Source organism: Channa argus, chromosome 8, assembly GCF_033026475.1.
Source record: "Channa argus isolate prfri chromosome 8, Channa argus male v1.0, whole genome shotgun sequence".
Lineage (NCBI taxonomy): Eukaryota > Metazoa > Chordata > Actinopteri > Anabantiformes > Channidae > Channa > Channa argus.
The window spans coordinates 27,255,608-27,277,686 of NC_090204.1; the positions used below are offsets into that span (position 1 = coordinate 27,255,608).

The 22,079-nt window shown below is 43.6% G+C and overlaps 1 protein-coding gene and 4 non-coding genes across 6 annotated transcripts in view; 4 read left to right on the forward strand and 1 right to left on the reverse strand.

Annotated features, from left to right (window-relative positions):
- Positions 1-6,323: 6,323 nt before the first annotated feature.
- The window catches only part of st3gal3a (ST3 beta-galactoside alpha-2,3-sialyltransferase 3a), a 70,705-nt gene continuing 54,949 nt past the window's right edge, over positions 6,324-22,079 (reverse strand). For both annotated transcript variants that reach the window (XM_067513494.1, XM_067513495.1), the window contains exon 11: positions 6,324-22,074. In XM_067513494.1, coding sequence (XP_067369595.1) covers positions 21,967-22,074 — 108 coding nt within the window. In that variant the 3' untranslated portion in view covers positions 6,324-21,966. The remainder of the gene's footprint in view (positions 22,075-22,079) is intronic.
- Positions 13,319-13,391, forward strand: trnak-cuu (transfer RNA lysine (anticodon CUU)). The gene has a single exon. It is a non-coding gene; the product is annotated as a tRNA-Lys (tRNA).
- trnal-caa (transfer RNA leucine (anticodon CAA)) lies at positions 16,022-16,128 on the forward strand. The gene is made up of 2 exons: positions 16,022-16,059; positions 16,084-16,128. It is a non-coding gene; the product is annotated as a tRNA-Leu (tRNA).
- On the forward strand, positions 19,264-19,370 carry trnal-caa (transfer RNA leucine (anticodon CAA)). Its single transcript has 2 exons — positions 19,264-19,301; positions 19,326-19,370. It is a non-coding gene; the product is annotated as a tRNA-Leu (tRNA).
- On the forward strand, positions 19,673-19,745 carry trnak-cuu (transfer RNA lysine (anticodon CUU)). Its single transcript has one exon. It is a non-coding gene; the product is annotated as a tRNA-Lys (tRNA).

Sequence of the window (22,079 nt, forward strand, 5' to 3'; positions counted from 1 at the left end):
GAAGAGGAGATATATTCAACAAGTAAGTTCTGTTTGAAATTTGTTAGTTGGTTTCAGAGGTAGCTGAGTTTCAGTCTGCTGATTTAGTCTGTTTTTAATAGAGTTAAGAACTGTAGTGGATATTTGGTCAGTTGTTGGTGGTAGTTTCACCGAGCATTCACACCTTTGACATAACAAAGGCACAAAAATAAGTTTGCTTTCAACGAGGGGGCAGTTTCAGCCGTAGCCAATTACAACCATGTAAAAGGCACCTGTTGGGCTGGAGCCTTAGCAGAAGTCCCTTGTGTTCAGGCCTCCTTGTGTGAAGACTGATTGTGTAAAGACCAGCCAGTCTACCTGCACAAAGACATCAAAACACACTTTATTTCTAACTTCTTTACATCTTCTGTTCTTTACTTTGCTTCACATTAACCCTTTCTACTCCAGAAAGCCTTTTTCTTTGTTATACCATCTGTTTTCAGCAGATCCCTGTTCTCCTCCGCAGACGCAGGACATGGCGTACCACTAGATGACGACATGTTTCTCACCTGCGCACTCTCACCCGGACCACTTTGTCACCAGCCTCTTTTTCTCTTGCCCTATGGAACTGCCAGTCTGAAGTTGAACAAGGCCGACTTCATTCCAGCTTTTGCTACACAGTCAGCTGTTCACCTGCTTGCACTTACAGAAACCTGGATCACGCCACAGAACACGGCCACCCCAGCTGCACATTACAGCACCGATTACAGTCTAGGTGATTGTTATATATCGACCACCAGGCCAGCTGGGGAACTTCCGCAATGAGCTTGACGTGTTGCTGTCCCACTTACCTGATAACTTCACTTCTCTCATGGTCATGGGAGACCTAAACATGCACCTGGACAAAGGACATGCGGCTGACGTGTTTGCTCTTCTAAACACGTTTGACCTGAGTCTGGTCTCCACTCCTCCCACCCACAAAGCTGGCAACAACCTCGACCTCATCCTCGCCCAAAACTGTACCACAAACAACATCTTGGTCACTCCTCTGCATTTATCGGACCATTTCTTCATTCAACTCATAGTCTTAATCCTGGACCTTCACATTCTCCCACCACACTTGTAACATTCCGTCGTAACCTCAGGTCGCTCAACCCAGACCGATTCTCTTCGCTGGACTCCGCAACTCTGCCCCCAACACAGGACCTCTCCATCCTCGATGCAGATTCAGCCACAGACAGCCTCTGCAATACACTTTCATTGTGTCTGGAATGTCTCTGCCCCATGTCTTCGAGACCCGCTCATCCCTCAGCTTCTAATCTGTGGCTCACCGACTGGATCCGTCAACTACGCACCACGCAGTAGTGCTGAGAGGAAGTGCCGCAAATCAAAGACTCCATAAGTCCTTGCTAAGTATCAGGATCTGCTTGGATCTTTTTCTCACAGTGTCACCAGAGCAAAGATCAATTACTACCAGGAGAAGCTCAGCAACACAACGAACACCAGAAAGCTGTTCTCCATTTTCAAATCACTCATCTACCCACATCCACCTCCTCCATCTACCTATCTATCTAGAAGGTGGCAGCCATTCGCTCACAGCTGTCTCCTTCAGACGATGACATCCAGCTAACTTCTTCCAATGTTTCTCACTCTCATAGCCTCTCTACCAGTGTGCCACAGGGCACAGCTTCTTGGTCCACTTCTTTTTTACGTCTATACAGCATCCGTGGGTTCTATCATTCACTGACATGGTCTTTCCTATCACTGCTATGCTGATGACACACAGCTCTTTCTACCTGTCTCTCAGAAATCTCTGCCTGGATGAGACAGAGACATCTTCAGCTCAACCGCTCCAACACTGAAGTCCTTGTCTTCCCAGCCAGACCTTCATTGCAACACAACATCAGCATCAACATTGGAGCTACAGTGATTGTCCCCACTACTACACAGTTTTTACGCCGGATGCCCTTCCTGACGCAACCCCACTAAATCGGCCAAAAATCTGGGAGTCATCATCAATGACCAACTGAGCTTTCAGGACCACATCTCCTCAGTCTCTAGGGCAGGGGTCTCAGACTTATGTGCCCGCGAACCGATATTTTGTGGCCCGCAGGACGATATGTAAGTTTAATGTGCGGCCTTCGAGTTTTATGAGAATGGCACTTTACTGTGTTGTGTGCGGAAGGTTCATTTTTTGTGCAAGGTAGAGCACGAACCTTGCAATCACAGTATATGGCTCCCAGGGACGGGGCCATCGGCTGGGCTTGATGCAAGCAGAGAAACTTTGTATAACTATGGAGGCGCCCGTGTAACATCACATAACCCATCACCCTCATAGAATTACTACTTGTTACTGTGTTTGCAATGAGCATGTTTGACTTCAAGCAAAGTCAATGTTACAGGCGTTAAAGACCAGCACTGATGTTCCGCTGATGATGTCATCGAGGGGAGTGGACCTTCGATGGGGACATTCAGCCAGCTCGCTTTCCCTTCGGTTATATAGTCAACGGAACATTTGTGTTGGGTAGGTTTGTTATAGAAAATAAGAGCCAGTGAATAACATCTATATATAACATCATATATAGAATAAATAAATAATGGTTTCTTACTGTCCCAGATGATAATGAACAGCCTGGTAGCAGTTAACTTTTTTTGCGCTCGCTATCCTGGTCCTTTCTACCTAATGTGCACCATCATTTTGTGTGCGTGTGCATGTAGTTCACTTGAATCTGAGAAAGGAAATGATCCTCTGTCTCCATTCACTCACCAATTTTGTGCTAAAAGTTTTTCTCTAACTTGAACTTCAATAAGTCCAAGTACAGGTCCAGACTTACTGACGAACATCTTCAAGCCATAGTGAGGGTCTCAACTGCTTCCTCCCTCAAGCCAAATGTGGCTCAGCTATGTGAGAGAAGCGCTGCCAGGTCTCTGGCGGCAAGAAGTAGAGGCCATGTTCAGAAGAACCCATTGAAGTTACAGAACTGTTAAGTGATTTTTAAGAAGATGAGAGTTTTTTAACAAAGCTTTTTTTTTTGGAATACCTGAGCCCAGCCTCACCCAGAATCTGCCTCCTGCAGCACCCAGGTAATTTGAGTTTGAGACCCCTGTTTTAGGGCCTGCAGATTTGCCCTCTACAACATCAGGATCAGACCCTACATCATGGAATATACAACCCAACTCATTGTACAGGCGCTGGTCACATCTCATCTTGATTACTGCAACGCTTTGTTGATGGGGTTATCAGTGTCCACAATCAAACCCTTGCAGAGGATCCAAAACGCAGCAGCCTGCCTCATTTTTAATCAGCCAAAAAAGACCCATGTCACACCACTCTTCAGATCTCTACACTGGCTTCCTGTAGCTGCTCGCATCAGGTTCAAAGCTCTGTCTCTTGCTCACAGGGTGGTTAACTCGACAGCTCCCGCTTACCTCAACTCACTCATTCAAGTCTACAATCCTTCCCACCCGCTGCGGTCTGCCAACGAACGACGTCTGGTCGTCCCAGCACAGCACAGAACACACCAATTCAATTCAATTCAACTTTATTTATTTATATAGCGCCAATTCACAACAAAGTCATCTCAGGGCACTTTACAGAATAAAGTCAAGATTATAAAGATGTATAAAGAGAACCCAACAATTCCCCCTTGAACAGGACCTAGGCAACAGTGGAGAGGAAAAACTCCCTTTAACAAAAGAAACCTCCAGCAGAACCAGGCTCAGGGTGGACGGACATCTGCCTCGACCGGTTGGGGTGAGTGGAAAGTGGAGAGAGAAAAGAAAAGAGCAACAAAATGCAACAACAAAACATCAGGCAGGTTGGTAGGACCAGTAGCTGCACGCTGGAAAACGCACAGCTTCAAAGTCTGGGGACACCTGCAGAAAGGGACAGAGAGAGGGGGACAGAGAGACAGAGAAGGACAAAGACAACTACGGGAGAAAACACACAGAGTTAATGACATACAGTGGTGACAATTGCAGGGTGAGAGGAGAGGAGAGATGGTCAAGAGGAGGAAAGGAGCTCAGTGATTTGGGGGGTGGGTCCCCCAGCAGTCTAAGCCTATGGCAGCATAACTATAACTAACTATAAGCTTTATCAAAGAGGAAGGTTTTAAGCCTAGACTTAAAAGTAGAGAGGGCGTCTGCTTCCCGAATCTGAACTGGGAGATGGTTCCATAAGAGAGGAGCTTGATAGCTAAAGGCTCTACCTCCCATTCTACCTTTGGAAATTCTGGGAACCACAAGTAGGCCTGCATTCTGAGAGCGAAGTGGTCTACTGGGATGATATGGAACCATGAGGTCTTCTATATATGCTGCCTTGTACCTCACTTGTAAGTTGCTTTGGATAAAAGCCTCTGCTAAATGTAAATGTTGTAGATCTTATTTGGATCCTGACAATATACCTTTATACCCCACCTATTAGAAACATTTCTATCATCATGTCAAAAGGTCTCTAGATAGAAGTCTCACAACATAGGAAAGGGGATCTGGTCTACTACGTTTCTCCTATGTTGAATATCTGAAAATATGAAAAAACTAAGTATGGATGTCCATCCATTACACGCCTGCACAAATTTCCAAATAAATATTTTTGCAACGTTTTTTCAAGTCCTCCAACTTTTACCCCCTTTATAGGTTGTTTGAATCTACTCTCTCATACTGTCTGACCCAATGAACTATTGTGGAATTAGCATTTAAACGGAGGTGTCTGTTGAAATTCCACCCTTTTTAGCATCAGACAACAAATCAATACTATTGCTTACAATAAACCCAAAATTGGCCACTTGACAAGCTTGTTTATTGCTTTAAAGGCTTCTACTTTATTTGGGAATTCCACAGACTTTTCAAAATAAAGGCAAGGAAATATGCTTAGTATGCATGAGCCTGTCTCCTGGTGTTGCTTTGCCTACCAGCTATCTGCTTGCCTACTAACCTGGCTCACCCAAATTATGCCCTGCACCTTTAAGTCTGCTTGTCATCCTTGTATCCATAAGTTAAATCTCTAGTTGTTCCTGGATTTGGATTTTGGATGTGGACACCTTTAAGCACAGATGGTAGAGGAAGTGCTTTTGGACTGTGGATTCTTCAAATATCCTCTTGAGTCTATCTGCCCTCCAGTATTCTTTAGAGGCACCTCAGGTATGGTTGCCGTCATCCTGTATCCCGCTTGTCCCTGCCATCAAACCTGTTGGAGTGCAGTTGGGCAAGACTCCAAAACCCAATCTGCTCTTGGTGGGTCAGGTAAGCACCTTGCATGGCAGCCTCCACCACCAGTGTATGAGATGCACTGGCCACAAACCCCAGTCTCCTATGTGAAGGTCACTGCAGCCTCTAGATGTCACCAAGTCGTATGATGTGTCTCCCCATCATTTTATGTGAACAGTACATACAACACTCTTGTATTTCACAGGTCGATAGCCTTCCCTATACACCGAGTAGAGGGAGGAAAGGGTGACACAGGGGGTTGAGACCACACAAACACAGTGAAGTACAAATTAAAAATAATGTCCACTCATGAACTCTGCTTTTTAGTATGAAATACACAAACTTGTTTTATTATAAACATCTGGTTGCTAAGGTATAACCCCATTCAACATTTTTTCCAGTATTAAGTCCAACAACTTCCTGATGCATGATTAAATTTTTTTTAGTTTTAAATTACTTTAGTGTCAAACCTGTTGATTGTTTCAACAAACACGTGGAACACACCCCAAATACATGACTCTTTAAAAAGGAGCAGTTGAAGGACAGAGTGGGGCCTGTAGACTCCAGCATAAAATCAGGCAAAAATCCATGTGTGTGAATGGACCTCGCACACGCGTGTTAACAGGACAACATATGTGTGGAGGGGGAAAGGGGGAGGGGCACCTTCCCCGATTGGACAAAAGACAAACTCTGTATTAAGTTGCTTCCACTGTATATTTTCTACTTCTCATGTTAAACTCAGCACCATTTTCCAGGAGCTTCCTCTCTCCCTATGCTCTCTGAAAGAGGAGGAAGGGAGGAGCGAGAACTGAAGAACGTAATTACTTGATTACATTTGGAAAACATGTCCTAACTAATTTTGAGACGTGTAAAGATGAAAGCTTGTATGTATTGTTCACTAAGGCACACACAGAACTGATAATTACTGAGCGTAATCTAAATAAATTACAGGTTAGAAACTCACTTCCTGCTCCTACTTTGACCTGCTGCATACACACTTGTTGTGTACAGTTTTCCTGTACTAGGAGCTTGTGCAGTAATAATACTGCAGTTGAGAAAGCTGGTAAAAACTAATAAATGACAACCATCAGCAGTATGAAATGATTTAACCCCAAAATGCTGCACAACTGCAGAGAAGTGAAACTGGGAAAGAAGAGCAATTCACGCGCACTGTATTTAATGTAAGCAAGCAAATACATTTGCTGAGCTCAGAAAATATTTTTCTTTTCTCACTTAAATTATTTGCAGCTTTATTACTTCATAAAATGACAGAAATGATGAACATAAGTAGCTAAAAAATTCACATCATTTAAACGACGGCAAAACATTTGCCACATAAACTGCTCAACCTACATTTCAGCTGGGCTGTGGCCCATACGGGACTTTTCGAAAGTACTTCTATGACAAGGCCGGTTCGCTTGTTGTTGCTGTACATTTAAGACATTTTGGTTTGAAATCAAAAGATAAACATTTGAGACAAACTATGAAAAGTTCAGTTTCACAATATTTACATCCTCTTGTGCTCCAGCCCTAACAACTATGAATAGGATAAGTGGTTAAGTTAACGGATACTTTCATCTAAATATATTATACAACATAGAACATAGCACATTTTGAATAATATGACCCAACTTGTAAGTGAACAACATGACTGACAGGAAAGTGTTTCCTGTTTGACTATTAATAGCTTTAATTAATAAAACAACTGACAGCGGCTATGACAAAAGTGTGAAGAAGCATAAAAAAAAAACCCCAATGATTTAATGATGACAATGGTTCACAGGCTTGATGCAGTTAGTGCAAACAAGGGATTTGCAACCAATAACTAAATTTAATAACATTTTTTGAGGAATGGGTCCTGCCTTCTACTTTTGGAGGAGATGGTAACAGTGTGTGAGCAGACAATGTTGTGGCAAAGGTTTAAATAAGCTCTAACTCACTCACTCACACACATTTCTTTTCCGACTTTTATCAAAATAAATATAAGAGTGTGGTTTAAATTTGTTTGTCTTCTTTCATCATTTCAGTAAATAAAATTGAGGATTTCACTGTTTTTTTTATGCTTCAATGCAACATATAAAAAAACAGACAATAAAAAAATAGATCTTTTTATCTTTATTTTTATGTGTTGTAGAGCACATACTACAATAAATATATGAATACTTTGGCATGAACCTCTGATCAGCATTAAGTTCACAACCACCAACAGAGAGGTGAACACAAACTATGTAGACCAGAGTGTTAAAGTAACACTTCACAATACAATTGATCTTGATAAATAAAGTGAAATTTATAAAGGTCAGTTAATGTAACTGGTATTAAGACTGATTGTGACTGATGACTGATGTCTGCACGCCTGATATAAAGTAGCAGCCTTTGGCAGGGCTGAGTGAAGTGATTGAGAAAAATTTGGTGACTTTAGACTTATAATCATAAGTAGGTGTTTTGCTGTTATTCTGGCAATAACTAGGGGGGGGGGAAGGTCAAGGTGAAGTTTTACAACAGGGAGAATAGGAGGAGGCCTTTGAAGCCAGAATCAGCACAGTCCTGCCTGGGACTCCCCAAATACCTCATTACAAAAATCAGTCATTCAATATGTTCAACATCTAAAATACATTTTAAGCAGCAAATAATCCCGTACGATGGAAAACAGACCTGGACCCTGTTCTTGACGCATCTCAACTGAAATGCATTCAGCTTAAAGGAGGCCTTGTGAAGTGTTGTCCCAGTAATTAGGAGTTAGCTGCATTCATGTTTATGTGTGTATCCTCCAGGTTTAACGTGCTGAATTGATTATTACAGTACCTTCCTTGAAGTATTTGCAGAGCTGATCTTTAACGTCTTTATTTAGCCCCCCTCCTCCAACCCTGTTTACACCTGCTTTTATTTGCTGAAAGCCCCCCCCCCCCCCATCCCTGATGGCACAGTACCACAACCAGACGAATGGAATAGTGGGCACATATGCATCACTGGGGCCAAAAACTCCACATGGTAAATCGTCCTGTTACTTCCAGTTCAATTATCTTTGTTCTTATAATACAGTAATGCCAATAACAGTTTACACACCTTTGGAAACCATATGATTGTATGTGACTAACATAACACTACAGATATAGTAGAAGAACTAATCATTTAAAGCTGAGAAGCCCCCTGAATCAAATTGCTCTCATAAATCAGATAAACCATGTCTCCTACACTCAGTAATCAATTATTCACTTATCTGATTACTTTATTCTTAAGTGACCCTTCATCATCAACAGGTCTTAATGACCATATTTCTCACAATGGCAATGTCTTTGTTTTAATCAAGAGATCAGCCAAAACTTTAATACCACACGGTGGTGGACGGGGGTCCATCGTAGCCAGTCTGACCACTTTGCAGCTACACAGAGGTTGCGATGCACGTTGTCCTGACACCTATTGATCATGGCCAGCATTTTTCCAATGCCCCAACATTAAAACCACAAGGTGATATTAACATTTCGGCCAACTGGTGTATTTAATGTGCTCATAGCCTACAGTATTTCCTCAATTACATTTTGGCTTCTTTTAATGTACAAGACTATTTTATCATGTATAAACCAGCATTACGTTATTGACGTTTTAATGTTAACTAATGCAGACCAACATGTCTGCAACTCTATTATGACAACAGCTGCAAATGAACTTTAAGGCAACTTGATGAAATGAAACAACCAGACATCTGAGTACTGAGATATGATTTGTGATAGTGTATTGATTGTCAGCACTAGCAATTTAACAGGTTAGAGTAGTTATTTTATGTGGTGTTTAAACCTCTGATGCCTGGGTTCAGATTTTCTGCTGTTCTAAGTGCAAACAAGTTTACTTGTATTTACTTAGATGCATATGGTTTTACGTTACATTATCATGAGATAGGATTATAACTCCTGCGTTGTGCTGTGAGTACACAGTCCAAGCCAACAATTAGTGAAGAACAGGGCCAAGGTGTGATGTAATATCCTGCAGGATAGCATGATTCATGTCACTGACGCAAACACTATTGATTTTTTTCCACAAATACAAGTAACATTTTTGTAAAAAAAAAAAAAAAAAAAAAAGTAAAAACATTTTAACGTGAAATTGCAAAAGTAACAACTACAGCTTCTGGTCTTCTTGCGTGAGTCTCTACAACCTCCTCACACCTGGATTTAGGCCGTTTATCGCATTCTTCATGACACATCTCATGCTTCATCAGATTGTTTGAGAGGAATAAGTGAGAATAACGTCTAAGCTTTGGTTGGGCCACTCAAACACACTTTTTTAATGTGACATTTTAAAATCAACAGAAATGAAGCCAACAACATGTGGACAGCACCCTAGTACCCACTTTACTGCTTTCATTAAGAGAGGAAGTTGCATCAAGGAGCTGCTAATCATCAGCCCTTTGATTAGCAGGTCAGTAGGTCTGCAGACCTCTATACAAGGAGAATTCCAGTTAACACAATGCCAAGATGGAAAGACATAAGCAATAGTCTTAGAGAAGCAATTGTTGCTGCACATAAATCTGGAAAAGAGTTATGAGACCATTTCTAAACAATTTGGAGATAGAAGTTCTACAGTGAAAAAGATTATTCACCAAGGTCAGACCTTGCAATGCTTAGAGAAACAGCAGTCCCAGGACCTGGGCACCTTCCAGTCATTAAGCAGACCAGTAAATCTACAAAATCACAAAAGCTGAAGAGAGCTGTGTAGAAGCGAATGCCGCAAAAACCTATTAAACTGAAGCAATGTTGTAAAGAAGAATGGGCCAAAATTCCACAACAATGTGAGGAGAATGCGACAGACTGACAGTCCTACAGGAAACAATTACTTGAAGTTACTGCTGCTGAAGGTGGATCTACAAACTATGGGGGACATTATGGGGGAATTGCCCAAGTTTTTTTGCTTTTTGGCTTCATTTTTGTTGAAAAGTAAATGTTCTGCAGTTATATAGCACTTTTCTTCCTATTGGCACTCAAAGCACTTTACACTGCTTCTTATTCGCCCATTCACACTCACACTCACAATCACACAGTCACACACCGATGGGGGAGCTGCTATGCAGCTGGCCAACACTCACCGGGAGCAACTAAGTTGGGGTTCAGTGTCTTGCTCAAGGACACTTCAACATGTGACTGGAGGAGGTGGGGATTGAACCAACAACTGTGAGATTGGTGGACAACCGCTCTCAGATGTCATCTGAGGTTCCATTTGCCAGGACCCACTATGATCAGAGGATTTTTATAATATTTTTCCACAAATAACAAACTAAAGAAATGGTACTAACTTCAGCAGGTTTCCTTCTCGCTTTCTTCATTTATCCTTCCTTCAGTTCCGATCAGCCACCACTTTAGCACGATGGTACCACTACCAAGCTTGACAGCAGCGATGGTATTAGCAGGTGAAAAACAGTGTCAACTTGCATGCTACGTGAAGTTTTGCAGAAAGATTTTTTTTTTTTTGCCTCATCAAACCAGAGAATCATTTTTCTTCTTTAAATGCGGTGTCATAAACTTGTGGCTGTGACATGAATTTTACATAAAGTGTCTGTACAGTCACCCTAACAAAAGGCTGGATTGACTGAAGTACTGCTGAGATCATTATCCTCCACCTGACAACAACTTGGGTCAACAGCAAAGAGTCTAAATAGGGTTGTTAGTAGGACATTTCATTCTGAGAATTTAAATAATCTTATAACGCCGTCTTTGGATGGGATGGGCACATGTTAATGCTTACTTGATTGACAACACTGTTTGATCAGACAGGAAGGAAAACAGATCATTAGTAAAATCTAAAATTGTCTGTCCAGCAGTTCTAAACCCCCCCCCCAAAAAAGAGAACTCTATTATAGAGAGGCCCAGAAGCTCTACTGCTTTTAAAAATATTTTCTCCCAGTAACACTATAACCCAAGTCACACATTTCATATATTTACTTTCCAGACTCACTGAGGTAGCCCTTCATGACCACGCTATGTAGAAATGTAACTGGGTTGAAAATATTTGTTAATTTCAAATCTGGCATGTGTTTAAAAAGTTGGGACAGAGACAACAAAGCACTGGAAAAGTTTTGTAATGGTAACTGGTAAATAATAAACAGCTGGAGTCTATAACAAGTAATGAGGTTAATATTCATATCAGTGTCATGTATAAAATGAGCATCTGAGAGTAGCTTCAGAGGCTCTCAGAGGTAAGAATAGTGCAAGGTTCATCACTGTTCAGAAGAGAAAATATTGAGAACAATGTGTCTCAATACTAAATTGCCAAGAATCGGTGGATTTCATCATTTATAATCTATAATATCATTGAGCATAACAACGCAACCCCAAGGGGGCACAAGCCAGTGTCTTCTTCTGCCAGTCCCAAGTCTAGATAAATGCAGAGGGCTGTGTCAGGAAGGGCATCCAACGTAAAACACATGTTAAATCAAACATGCGAATCGTGACAAAGACTTCCATACCGAATCGATTGGGGCCCGGTTTAACAACGACCGCCACCGGTGCTGTTGACCTACAGGGTACCGGTGGAAATTGAACTACTGTTGGTCGAAGATGAAGAAGGAGAGGAGGAAGGTGTGTTCGTAGGCAGAGAGAGAAGAGGAAAGCTAAGAATGTAGGACTGAAAGTAGGGACTTGGAATGTTGGTCCTATGACAGGGAAGGCTAGAGATTTGGTTGACATGATGAAAACAAAGAGCATATGAGGACTTGTATCCTAGGTTGGACACTAAAGAGGGAGAGGTGGATTTGTACAGGTTGGCCAGACAAAGAGACAGAGATGGGAAGGATGTGCAGCAGGTTAGTGTGATTAAAGATAAGGATGGAAATGTATTGACAGGTGCCAGGAGTGTGATGGGAAGATGGAAGGAGAACTTTGAAGAGTTGATGAATGAGGAAAATGAAAGGGAACGAAGAGTAGAAGAGGTGACTGGTGTGGAGCAGGAAGTAGCAAAGATTAGTAAGAGTGAAGTGAGGAGGACGTTGAAGAGGATGAAGAGTAGAAAGACAGTTGGTCCTGATGACAAACCTGTGGAGGTATGAAAGTGTCTAGGAGAGGTGGCAGTAGAGTTTCTGACTAGTTTGTTTAACAAGATCTTGGAGAGTGAGAGGATGCTGAGGACTGGAGGAGAAGTGTACTGGTACCAATTTTTAAGAACAAGGGAGATGAGCAGAGCTGTGGCAACTACAGAGGAATAAAGCTGATGAGCCACAGAATGAAGTTGTGAGAAAGAGTAGTGGAAGCTCGGCTAAGGGCAGAGGTGAGCAATATGGTTTCATGCCTAGAAAGAGTCCAACAGATGCAGTATTTGCTTTGAGGATGCTGATGGAGAAGTACAGAGAAGGTTAGAGGGAGTTGCATTGTGTCTTCATAGATTTAGAGAAAGTGTATGACAGGGTGCAGAGAGAGGAGCTGTGGTATTGTATGAGGACGTCTGGAGTGGCAGAGAAGTATGTTAGAGTGGTGCAGGACATGTATGAGAGCTGTAAGACAGTGGTGAGGTGCTGTAGGTGTGACAGAGGAGTTCAAGGTGGAGGTGGGTCTGCATCAAGGATCAGCTCTGAGCCCCTTCTCTTTTGCTCTGGTGATGGAGCGGTCTAAGGCGCCAGACTCAAGGAAGAACTCCTTCCCCAAAGGGACTTCTGGTCTCCAGTGGAGGCGTGGGTTCAAATCCCACTCCTGACATTAATTTTATCTGCATGTTGCTAATGATTTAGACATATTTGTATTGAACAACTTTGAAAACTTTAACAACTCGTGATTGTCTTTTGTTGCACAAAGCAAAAGACATGGCAACACTATTGCATAATCCTTCTCTACCATATACCATTGTGCTGCTGAGATAATGCTGCCGCAACATTCTTACGAGAATGCACCTCGGGCACTCCTGGCAGTAATTTCTGACCACGCGCACAACTGACCCTCCACATCAACTCACGTCAGGTGAGGTGGCCATGATGTGCATGCAAACGATTAGTTCGAAGCAATTTATTCCAAGCCTAAGACTTACTGTCTGGAGGAAGATGCAGAAAACAAACGGCTAAATAGTTGCAGCTGATCTAAAAGTGATTGCTGAAACAGAGTGGGACTTTGCTTAAACACGCCTGGAAAAATGTTGCTTTATTGAGGGTCAAAGGGTCTTTTCGGGTGTCCTTTTAGCGGCCCGGCTAGCTCAGTCGGTAGAGCATGAGACTCTTAATCTCAGGGTTGTGGGTTCGAGCCCCACGTTGGGCGGGGTCTTTTTTGATTATGGCCACACTGGAGAAGATCTGGACCAACACAAAAACTGCAGAACAACTTGATTTGTTGTACAGCTGAAAATGAAAGTCACTGGGGGACTTTCATAGGGAACACCGAGGGTACTCGGTGTGTCATCTGGAAACAGGAAAGTGGACAAGGTGATTTGGCAGCAGAACGAGGAACTTCAGGAGTGTATACAGAGGAAAAGGTTAGCTAAGAAGAAGTGGGACACTGCGAGGACTGAAGAGAGTCGACAAGAGTACAGGGAGATGCAGCGTAAGGTGAAGGTAGAGGTGGCAAAGAGCATATGAGGACTTGTATGCTAGGTTGGACACTAAAGAGGGAGAGGTGGATTTGTTCAGGTTGGCCAGACTAAGAGACAGAGATGGGAAGGATGTGCAGCAGGTTAGTGTGATTAAAGATAAGGATGGAAATGTATTGACAGGTGCCAGGAGTGTGATGGGAAGATGGAAGGAGAACTTTTTAAGAGTTAATCAATGAAGAAAATGAAAGGGAACAAAGAGTAGAAGAGGTGACTGGTGTGGAGCAGGAAGTAGCCAAGATTAGTAAGAGTGAAGTGAGGAGGACGTTGAAGAGGATGAAGAGTGGAAAGGCAGCGGCTCCTGATGACATACCTGTGGAGGTATGAAAGAGTCTAGCAGAGATGGCAGTAGAGTTTCTGACTAGTTTGTTTAACAAGATCTTGGAGAGTGAGAGGAGGGCCGAGGACTGGAGGAGAAGTGTACTGGTGCCCATTTTTAAGAACAAGGGAGATGAGCAGAGCTGTGGCAACTACAGAGGAATAAAGTTGATGAGCCACACAATGAAGTTGTGGGAAATAGTAGTGGAAGCTCGGCTAAGGGCAGAGGTGAGCAATATGGTTTCATGCCTAGAAAGAGTCCAACAGATGAAGTATTTGCTTTGAGGATGCCGATGGAGAAATACAGAGAAGGTCATGGGGAGTTGCATTGTGTCTTCGTAGACTTCGAGAAAGCGTATGACAGGGTGCCGAGAGAGGAGCTGTGGTATTGTATGAGGAATTCTGGAGTGGCAGATAAGTATGTTAGAGTGATGGAGGACATGTATGAAAGCTGTAAGACCGCAGTGAGGTGTGCTGTAGATGTGACAGAGGAGTTCAAGGTGGCGGTGGGTCTGCATCAAGGATCGGCTCTGAGCCCCTTCTTCCTAGCTCTGGTGGCGGACAGGCTGACAGATGAGGTTAGACTGGAATCTCCGTGGACTATGATGTTTGCGGATGACATTGTGATTTGTAGTGAGAACAGGGAGCAGGTGGAGGAAAATCTAGAGAGATGGAGGTCTGCTCTGGAAAACTGAGATGTGTGTCAATGAGAGGGACCCAGGTGGAACGGTGAGGTTACAGGGGGCAGAGGTGAAGAAGGTGCAGGACTTTAAGTACTTAGGGTCAACAGTTCAGAGCAACGGAGAGTGTTGAAAAGAGTTGAAGAGGCGACTGCAATCAGGTTGGAACGGGTGGAAAAAAGTGTTAGGTGTGTTGTGTGATAAAAGAGTGTCAGCGAGAATGAAAGGAAGCCACCGTCTCAAGACAGTGGTGAGACCAGCGATGTTGTTCGGCTTAGAGACAGCGGCACTAAAGAAAACACAGGAGGCAGAGCTGGAGGTAGCAGAGCTTAAGATGTTGAGGTTCTCTTTGGGAGTAACGAGGATGGACAGGATCAAGAATGAGGACAAACGGTTAGTTCAAAGCAATATACTCCAAGCCTAAGACTTACTTTCTGGAGGAAGTTGCAGAAAACAAACGGCTAAATAGTTGCAGCTGATCTAAGAGCGATTGCTGAAACAAAGTGGGACTTTGCTCAAAGACGCCTGGAAATATGTTGCTTCATTGAAGGTCAAAGGGTCTTTTCAGGGTCCTCTTCGAGGCCCGGCTAGCTCAGGCGGTAGAGCATGAGAGTTTTAATCTCAGGGTCGTGGGTTCGAGCCCCACGTTATGTGTGGTGCTTTTAATACGGCCACACTGGATAAGATCTGGGACTAACACTAAAACTCCACAAAACCTTGATTTCTTGTACAGCTGAAAATGAAAGTCACTTCCTGCAATTATACACAGTAAAGTAGCCAAATTACAGTCGGCTTTCTCAGGGGAGGTGATTTCACAAATTGGGATATGGAAACCGACTTTACCCAACTAGATACCACTCGGAGTACCGCAATTTTGTTGTCGTTTATACACGTAACCATGTTTCCAATCAGCTTTCTCAAACTGTGCATAAGCGTAACAAAAGGCTGCAAGCCCTACGATGGATGCTGAGGTTTTCGAAAAAGTAGCAATTCAGAAAATCCAGCTGCAACTGCAGCCAGACTTGGCTACCCGTACAAACGTTTTGCCAAACAATATCGATCATCTAACCAACACTCCAACTGAAACCCACTAAACTCACAAACAAGAGCTTCACTCACTTCATTACACTGTCAAAAGTTGCGCAAAGTCCCGACTGACGGCCCTTTCCAGCTGAGACAAAGGTGAGTATTGCAACAAATTGAGACTTTCCTCAAGAACACCTCGAGTATGTTGATTGAATTAGAGAATAACAACCTAATGACTTACTTCCACTGTCCTAAAGAGTCGGCGCCCACCAACGACTGTCAGGATGGCCGAGCGGTCTAAGGCGCCAGACTCAAGGAAGAACTCCTTCCCCAAAGGGACTTCTGGTCTCCTGTGTAGGCGTGGGTTCAAATCCCACTCCTGACATTACTTTTATCTGCATGTTGCTAATGATTTAGACATAATTGTATTGAACAAATTTGAAAACTTTAACAACTCGTGATTGTCTTTTGTTGCACAAAGCAAAAGACATGGCAACACTATTGCATAATCCTTCTCTACCATATACCATTGTGCTGCTGAGATAATGCTGCCGCAACATTCTTACGAGAATGCACCTCGGGCACTCCTGGCAGTAATTTCTGACCACGCGCACAACTGACCCTCCACATCAACTCACGTCAGGTGAGGTGGCCATGATGTGCATGCAAACGATTAGTTCGAAGCAATTTATTCCAAGCCTAAGACTTACTGTCTGGAGGAAGATGCAGAAAACAAACGGCTAAATAGTTGCAGCTGATCTAAAAGTGATTGCTGAAACAGAGTCGGACTTTGCTTAAACACGCCTGGAAAAATGTCGCTTTATTGAGGGTCAAAGGGTCTTTTCAGGTGTCCTTTTAGCGGCCCGGCTAGCCCCGTCGGTAGAGCATGAGACTCTTAATCTCAGGGTCGTGGGTTCGGGCCCCACGTTAGGCGGGGTCTTTTTTGATTATGGCCACACTGGAGAAGATCGGGACCAACACAAAAACTGCAGAACAACTTGATTTGTTGTACAGCTGAAAATGAAAGTCACTGGGGGACTTTCATAGGGAACACCGAGGGTACTCGGTGTGTCATCTGGAAAGAGGAAAGTGGACAAGGTGATTTGGCGGCAGAACGAGGAACTTCAGGAGTGTATACAGAGAAAAAGGTTAGCTAAGAAGAAGTGGGACACTGCGAGGACTGAAGAGAGTCGACAAGAGTACAGGGAGATGCAGCGTAAGGTGAAGGTAGAGGTGGCAAAGAGCATATGAGGACTTGTATGTTAGGTTGGACACTAAAGAGGGAGAGGTGGATTTGTTCAGGTTGGCCAGACTAAGAGACAGAGATGGGAAGGATGTGCAGCAGGTTAGGGTGATTAACGATAAGGATGGAAATAAATTGACAGGTGCCAGGATTGTGATGGGAAGATGGAAGGAGAACTTTTTAAGAGTTAATCAATGAGGAAAATGAAAGGGAACAAAGAGTAGAAGAGGTGACTGGTGTGGAGCAGGAAGTAGCCAAGATTAGTAAGAGTGAAGTGAGGAGGACGTTGAAGAGGATGAAGAGTGGAAAGGCAGCGGGTCCTGATGACATACCTGTGGAGGTATGAAAGTGTCTAGGAGAGGTGGCAGTAGAGTTTCTGACTAGTTTGTTTAACAAGATCTTGGAGAGTGAGAGGAGGGTCGAGGACTGGAGGAGAAGTGTACTGGTGCCCATTTTTGAGAACAAGGGAGATGAGCAGAGCTGTGGCAACTACAGAGGAATAAAGTTGATGAGCCACACAATGAAGTTGTGGGAAATAGTAGTGGAAGCTAGGCTAAGGGCAGAGGTGAGCAATATGGTTTCATGCCTAGAAAGAGTCCAACAGATGAAGTATTTGCTTTGAGGATGCTGATGGAGAAGTACAGAGAAGGTTAGAGGGAGTTGCATTGTGTCTTCATAGACTTAGAGAAAGCGTATGACAGGGTGCCGAGAGAGGAGCTGTGGTATTGTATGAGGAATTCTGGAGTGGCAGATAAGTATGTTAGAGTGATGGAGGACATGTATGAAAGCTGTAAGATCGCAGTGAGGTGTGCTGTAGATGTGACAGAGGAGTTCAAGGTGGCGGTGGGTCTGCATCAAGGATCGGCTCTGAGCCCCTTCTTCCTTGCTCTGGTGGCGGACAGGCTGACAGATGAGGTTAGACTGGGATCTCCGTGGACTATGATGTTTGCGGATGACATTGTGATTTGTAGTGAGAACAGGGAGCAGGTGGAGGAAAATCTAGAGAGATGGAGGTCTGCTCTGGAAAACTGAGATGTGTGTCAATGAGAGGGACCTAGGTGGAACGGTGAGGTTACAGGGGGCAGAGGTGAAGAAGGTGCAGGACTTTAAGTACTTAGGGTCAACTGTTCAGAGCAACGGAGAGTGTGGAAAAGAGTTGAAGAGGCGAGTGCAGGCAGGTTGGAACGGGTGGACAAAAGTGTCAGGTGTGTTGTGTGATAAAAGAGTGTCAGCGAGAATGAAAGGAAGCCACCGTCTCGGCACTAAAGAAAACACAGGAGGCAGAGCTGGAGGTAGCAGAGCTTAAGATGTTGAGGTTCTCTTTGGGAGTAACAAAGATGGACAGGATCAAGAATGAGGACAAACGGTTAGTTCAAAGCAATATACTCCAAGCCTAAGACTTACTGTCTGGAGGAAGTTGCAGAAAACAAACGGCTAAATAGTTGCAGCTGATGTAAGAGCGATTGCTGAAACAAAGTGGGACTTTGGTCAAAGACGCCTGGAAATATGTTGCTTCATTGAAGGTCAAAGGGTCTTTTCAGGGTCCTCTTTGAGGCCCGGCTAGCTCAGGCGGTAGAGCATGAGACTTTTAATCTCAGGGTCGTGGGTTCGAGCCCCACATTATGCGTGGTGCTTTTAATACGGCCACACTGGATAAGATCTGGGACCAACACTAAAACTGCACAAAACCTTGATTTCTTGTACAGCTGAAAATGAAAGTCACTTCCTGCAATTACACACAGTAAAGTAGCCAAATTACAGTCGGCTTTCTCAGGGGAGGTGATTTCACAAATTGGGATATGGAAACCGACTTTACCTGACTAGATACCACTCGGAGTACCGCAATTTTGTTGTCGTTTATACACGTAACCATGTTTCCAATCAGTTTTCCCAAACTGTGCATAAGCGTAACAAAAGGCTGCAAGCCCTACGATGGATGCTGAGGTTTTCGAAAAAGTAGCAATTCAGAAAATCCAGCTGCAACTGCAGCCAGACTTGGCTACCCGTACAAACGTTTTGCCAAACAATATCGATCATCTAACCAACACTCCAACTGAAACCCACTAAACTCACAAACAAGAGCTTCACTCACTTCATTACACTGTCATAAGTTGCGCAAAGTCCCGACTGACGGCCCTTTCCAGCTGAGACAAAGGTGAGTATTGCAACAAATTGAGACTTTCCTCAAGAACACCTTGAGTACGTGGATTGAATTAGAGAATAACAACCTAATGACTTACTTCCACTGTCCTAAAGAGTCTGCGCCCACCAACGGCTGTCAGGATGGCCGAGCTGTCTAAGGCGCCAGACTCAAGGAAGAACTCCTTCCCCAAAGGGACTTCTGGTCTCCAGTGGAGGCGTGGGTTCAAATCCCACTCCTGACATTACTTTTATCTGCATGTTGCTAATGATTTAGACATATTTGTATTGAACAACTTTGAAAACTTTAACAACTCGTGATTGTCTTTTGTTGCACAAAGCAAAAGACATGGCAACACTATTGCATAATCCTTCTCTACCATATACCATTGTGCTGCTGAGATAATGCTGCCGCAACATTCTTACGAGAATGCACCTCGGGCACTCCTGGCAGTAATTTGAAACAGAGTCGGACTTTGCTTAAACACGCCTGGAAAAATGTCGCTTTATTGAGGGTCAAAGGGTCTTTTCAGGTGTCCTTTTAGCGGCCCGGCTAGCTCAGTCGGTAGCGCATAAGACTCTTAATCTCAGGGTCGTGGGTTCGAGCCCCACGTTGGGCGGGGTATCTTTTGATTATGGCCACACTGGAGAAGATCTGGGACCAACACTAAAACCAGAGATGTTGTTCAGCTTAGAGACAGTGGCACTGAAGAAAAGACAGGAGGCAGAGCTGGAGGTAGCAGAGCTTAAGATGTTGAGGTTCTCTTTGGGAGAGACGAGGATGGACAGGATCAGGAATGAGGACATCAGAGGGACAGTTCATGTTAGATGTTTTGGAGATAAAGTCAGTGAGGACAGATTGAGCTGGTTTGGACATGTTCAGAGGAGAAACTGTGAATATATCGGTAGAAGGATGCTGAGGTTGGAGCTGACAGGCAGGAGGACTAGAGGAAGATCAAAGAGGAGATTTATGGATGTAGTGAGAGAGGACAGGAAGTTAGCTGGTGTGAGAGAAGAGGATGCAGAGGACAGAGTTAGATGGAGGCACATGATTCGCTGTGGTGACTCCTGAAAGGAAACAGCCCAAAGGAAAAGAAGAATATCATTAACCATTTAGAGAATCCAGAGTCTCTCTGGAAACATTGCACAAATGGTTGTGATATTCAAGCCCTAAGTCGTTCTAGCGTGGAAATCACTGCGTAGGATCTGGAACACCTCTGAAAGTGAACACACTTTGTCTCTACATTCCACACTGAAACTTAAACCTTTACCATGCAAAGAAACAACCACATACAAACACAAACTAAAAACACTGCCAGTTTCTCTGAGGCCAATGTCATTACAAATGGACTGAGGTGAAGTGTAAAAACTGTGAGGTTGTGGTTTGGGGTTTGCTGTCCAGGTGTGATGGCCACACCCTAAGTTTGTTTGGTAATGTCTTCACTTACCTTTTACCTTAAGTTTAGTTTCTTGCTATTAAGTTCAAGTTGTATTAATTTAATTTCTCTTTGTCTTGAGTTACCGTTCCGCTGGTCCTGGGCTGTTGGCCACGCAAATAAAAGATTGGCTTGAGGCCCTTATCAACTTTAAATACTACTTGGCCTGGACTGTACCAAGTACCTTGTTTGATGCAGGGAGGGGAAAATATGGGGAACACGTTTCTTTAGATGTTATAGGTTAAACTTTTTTGGTTCTTTTTTTATGCTTTTGCATATTTAAGTAATGGGATAATGTTACTAAACCTGTGTTGTAATTTCAGTTTGGTAGTTTAAGTTTAGCTAACTTTCGTTGACCTCTTTTAGGCAAATGTCAGGGACCGAGCAGGTAGACACAGGACACAGGTTATTAAAGAAGCTGGTCGTCTTATTTCCCAAACGTGTGTGTTGTTAAAATAGGAGGTAATACAACACATGGTTAACATGCCCCTGTCCCAACTTTTCTGAAACATGCTGCAGGAATTAAATTCAAAATGAACAAATCATTTGCAACAATAAAATTCCTTAGTTTCAACTATTTATATGTTGTCTTTGTACCATTTTTGCATTGAAAATGGGATTGCAAATTCACAAATGAACGTCTCCCTTGAGAGGTGTGAGCGCTTCCAGATTTAGATAGAAAAATAAAACTCCCTATCAGGTGGACACCGAGAGGACATCTTGAGAGACCATGGTGGCTTGCTGCCTCGCAAGAACAAATCGGTAAGGTAAGAGAGTGGGCTGTGGGCTTGAGACGGGTGTTCATGCTGCTGCTGCTTATTACCTTGTATTCCCCAGCTTCATTTTGCCCGTCATTCAAATAATCAATAATCCCCCCAAAAAAAAGCACATTCCCCTCAGATGTCCAGGATAGCTGAGTCCCGTCATGTTGTGTGCAACCTGATTAACAGAAACTGAAGAATATAAAACAGTAACCATATGCGTACTGATGCAGATTACATTCAGATGTGTGAGCAGAAGGACACTTGTAGAGGTATTCTTGGCACAGGCTCGTCGTTTAAAACCACCATCAATTTCTCTTCCTCTCTTTAGCCTGCAGCACTACAAGCCTAGAGGCAGTCTGGTCCAGGTGCAGCTTTGATCCAGGGCCCCAAATCCAAGTAAATACGCACTAGTCTGCAACTATGAGGGGCTAAATAGTTGGATACAACGCAGAGGGCGCAATATGTCAATATGCAACACTGAGGCAGCGTGTCCTACACTGTGCATACGTGTCTTTCAGCAGGGACCACTGCTGTCGCCAAGAAAAACAGCAGAGAGAACTGTGAGTTTCCATCTTCGGGTGCTGGAGCACGTAGAGCTGAGCAGAGTGTCGAAACCCAGGAGCCACAGAGTTGAGTAGAGACTATGAGCATCCTGCACCACAAATCCCATTACTCAAGTCCTGGATAACTCCAGCTTTCACCAGCTTGACCAGAAACGCCCTCTCTTTAGGTATGTTGTGAGTCCAGGACTGCA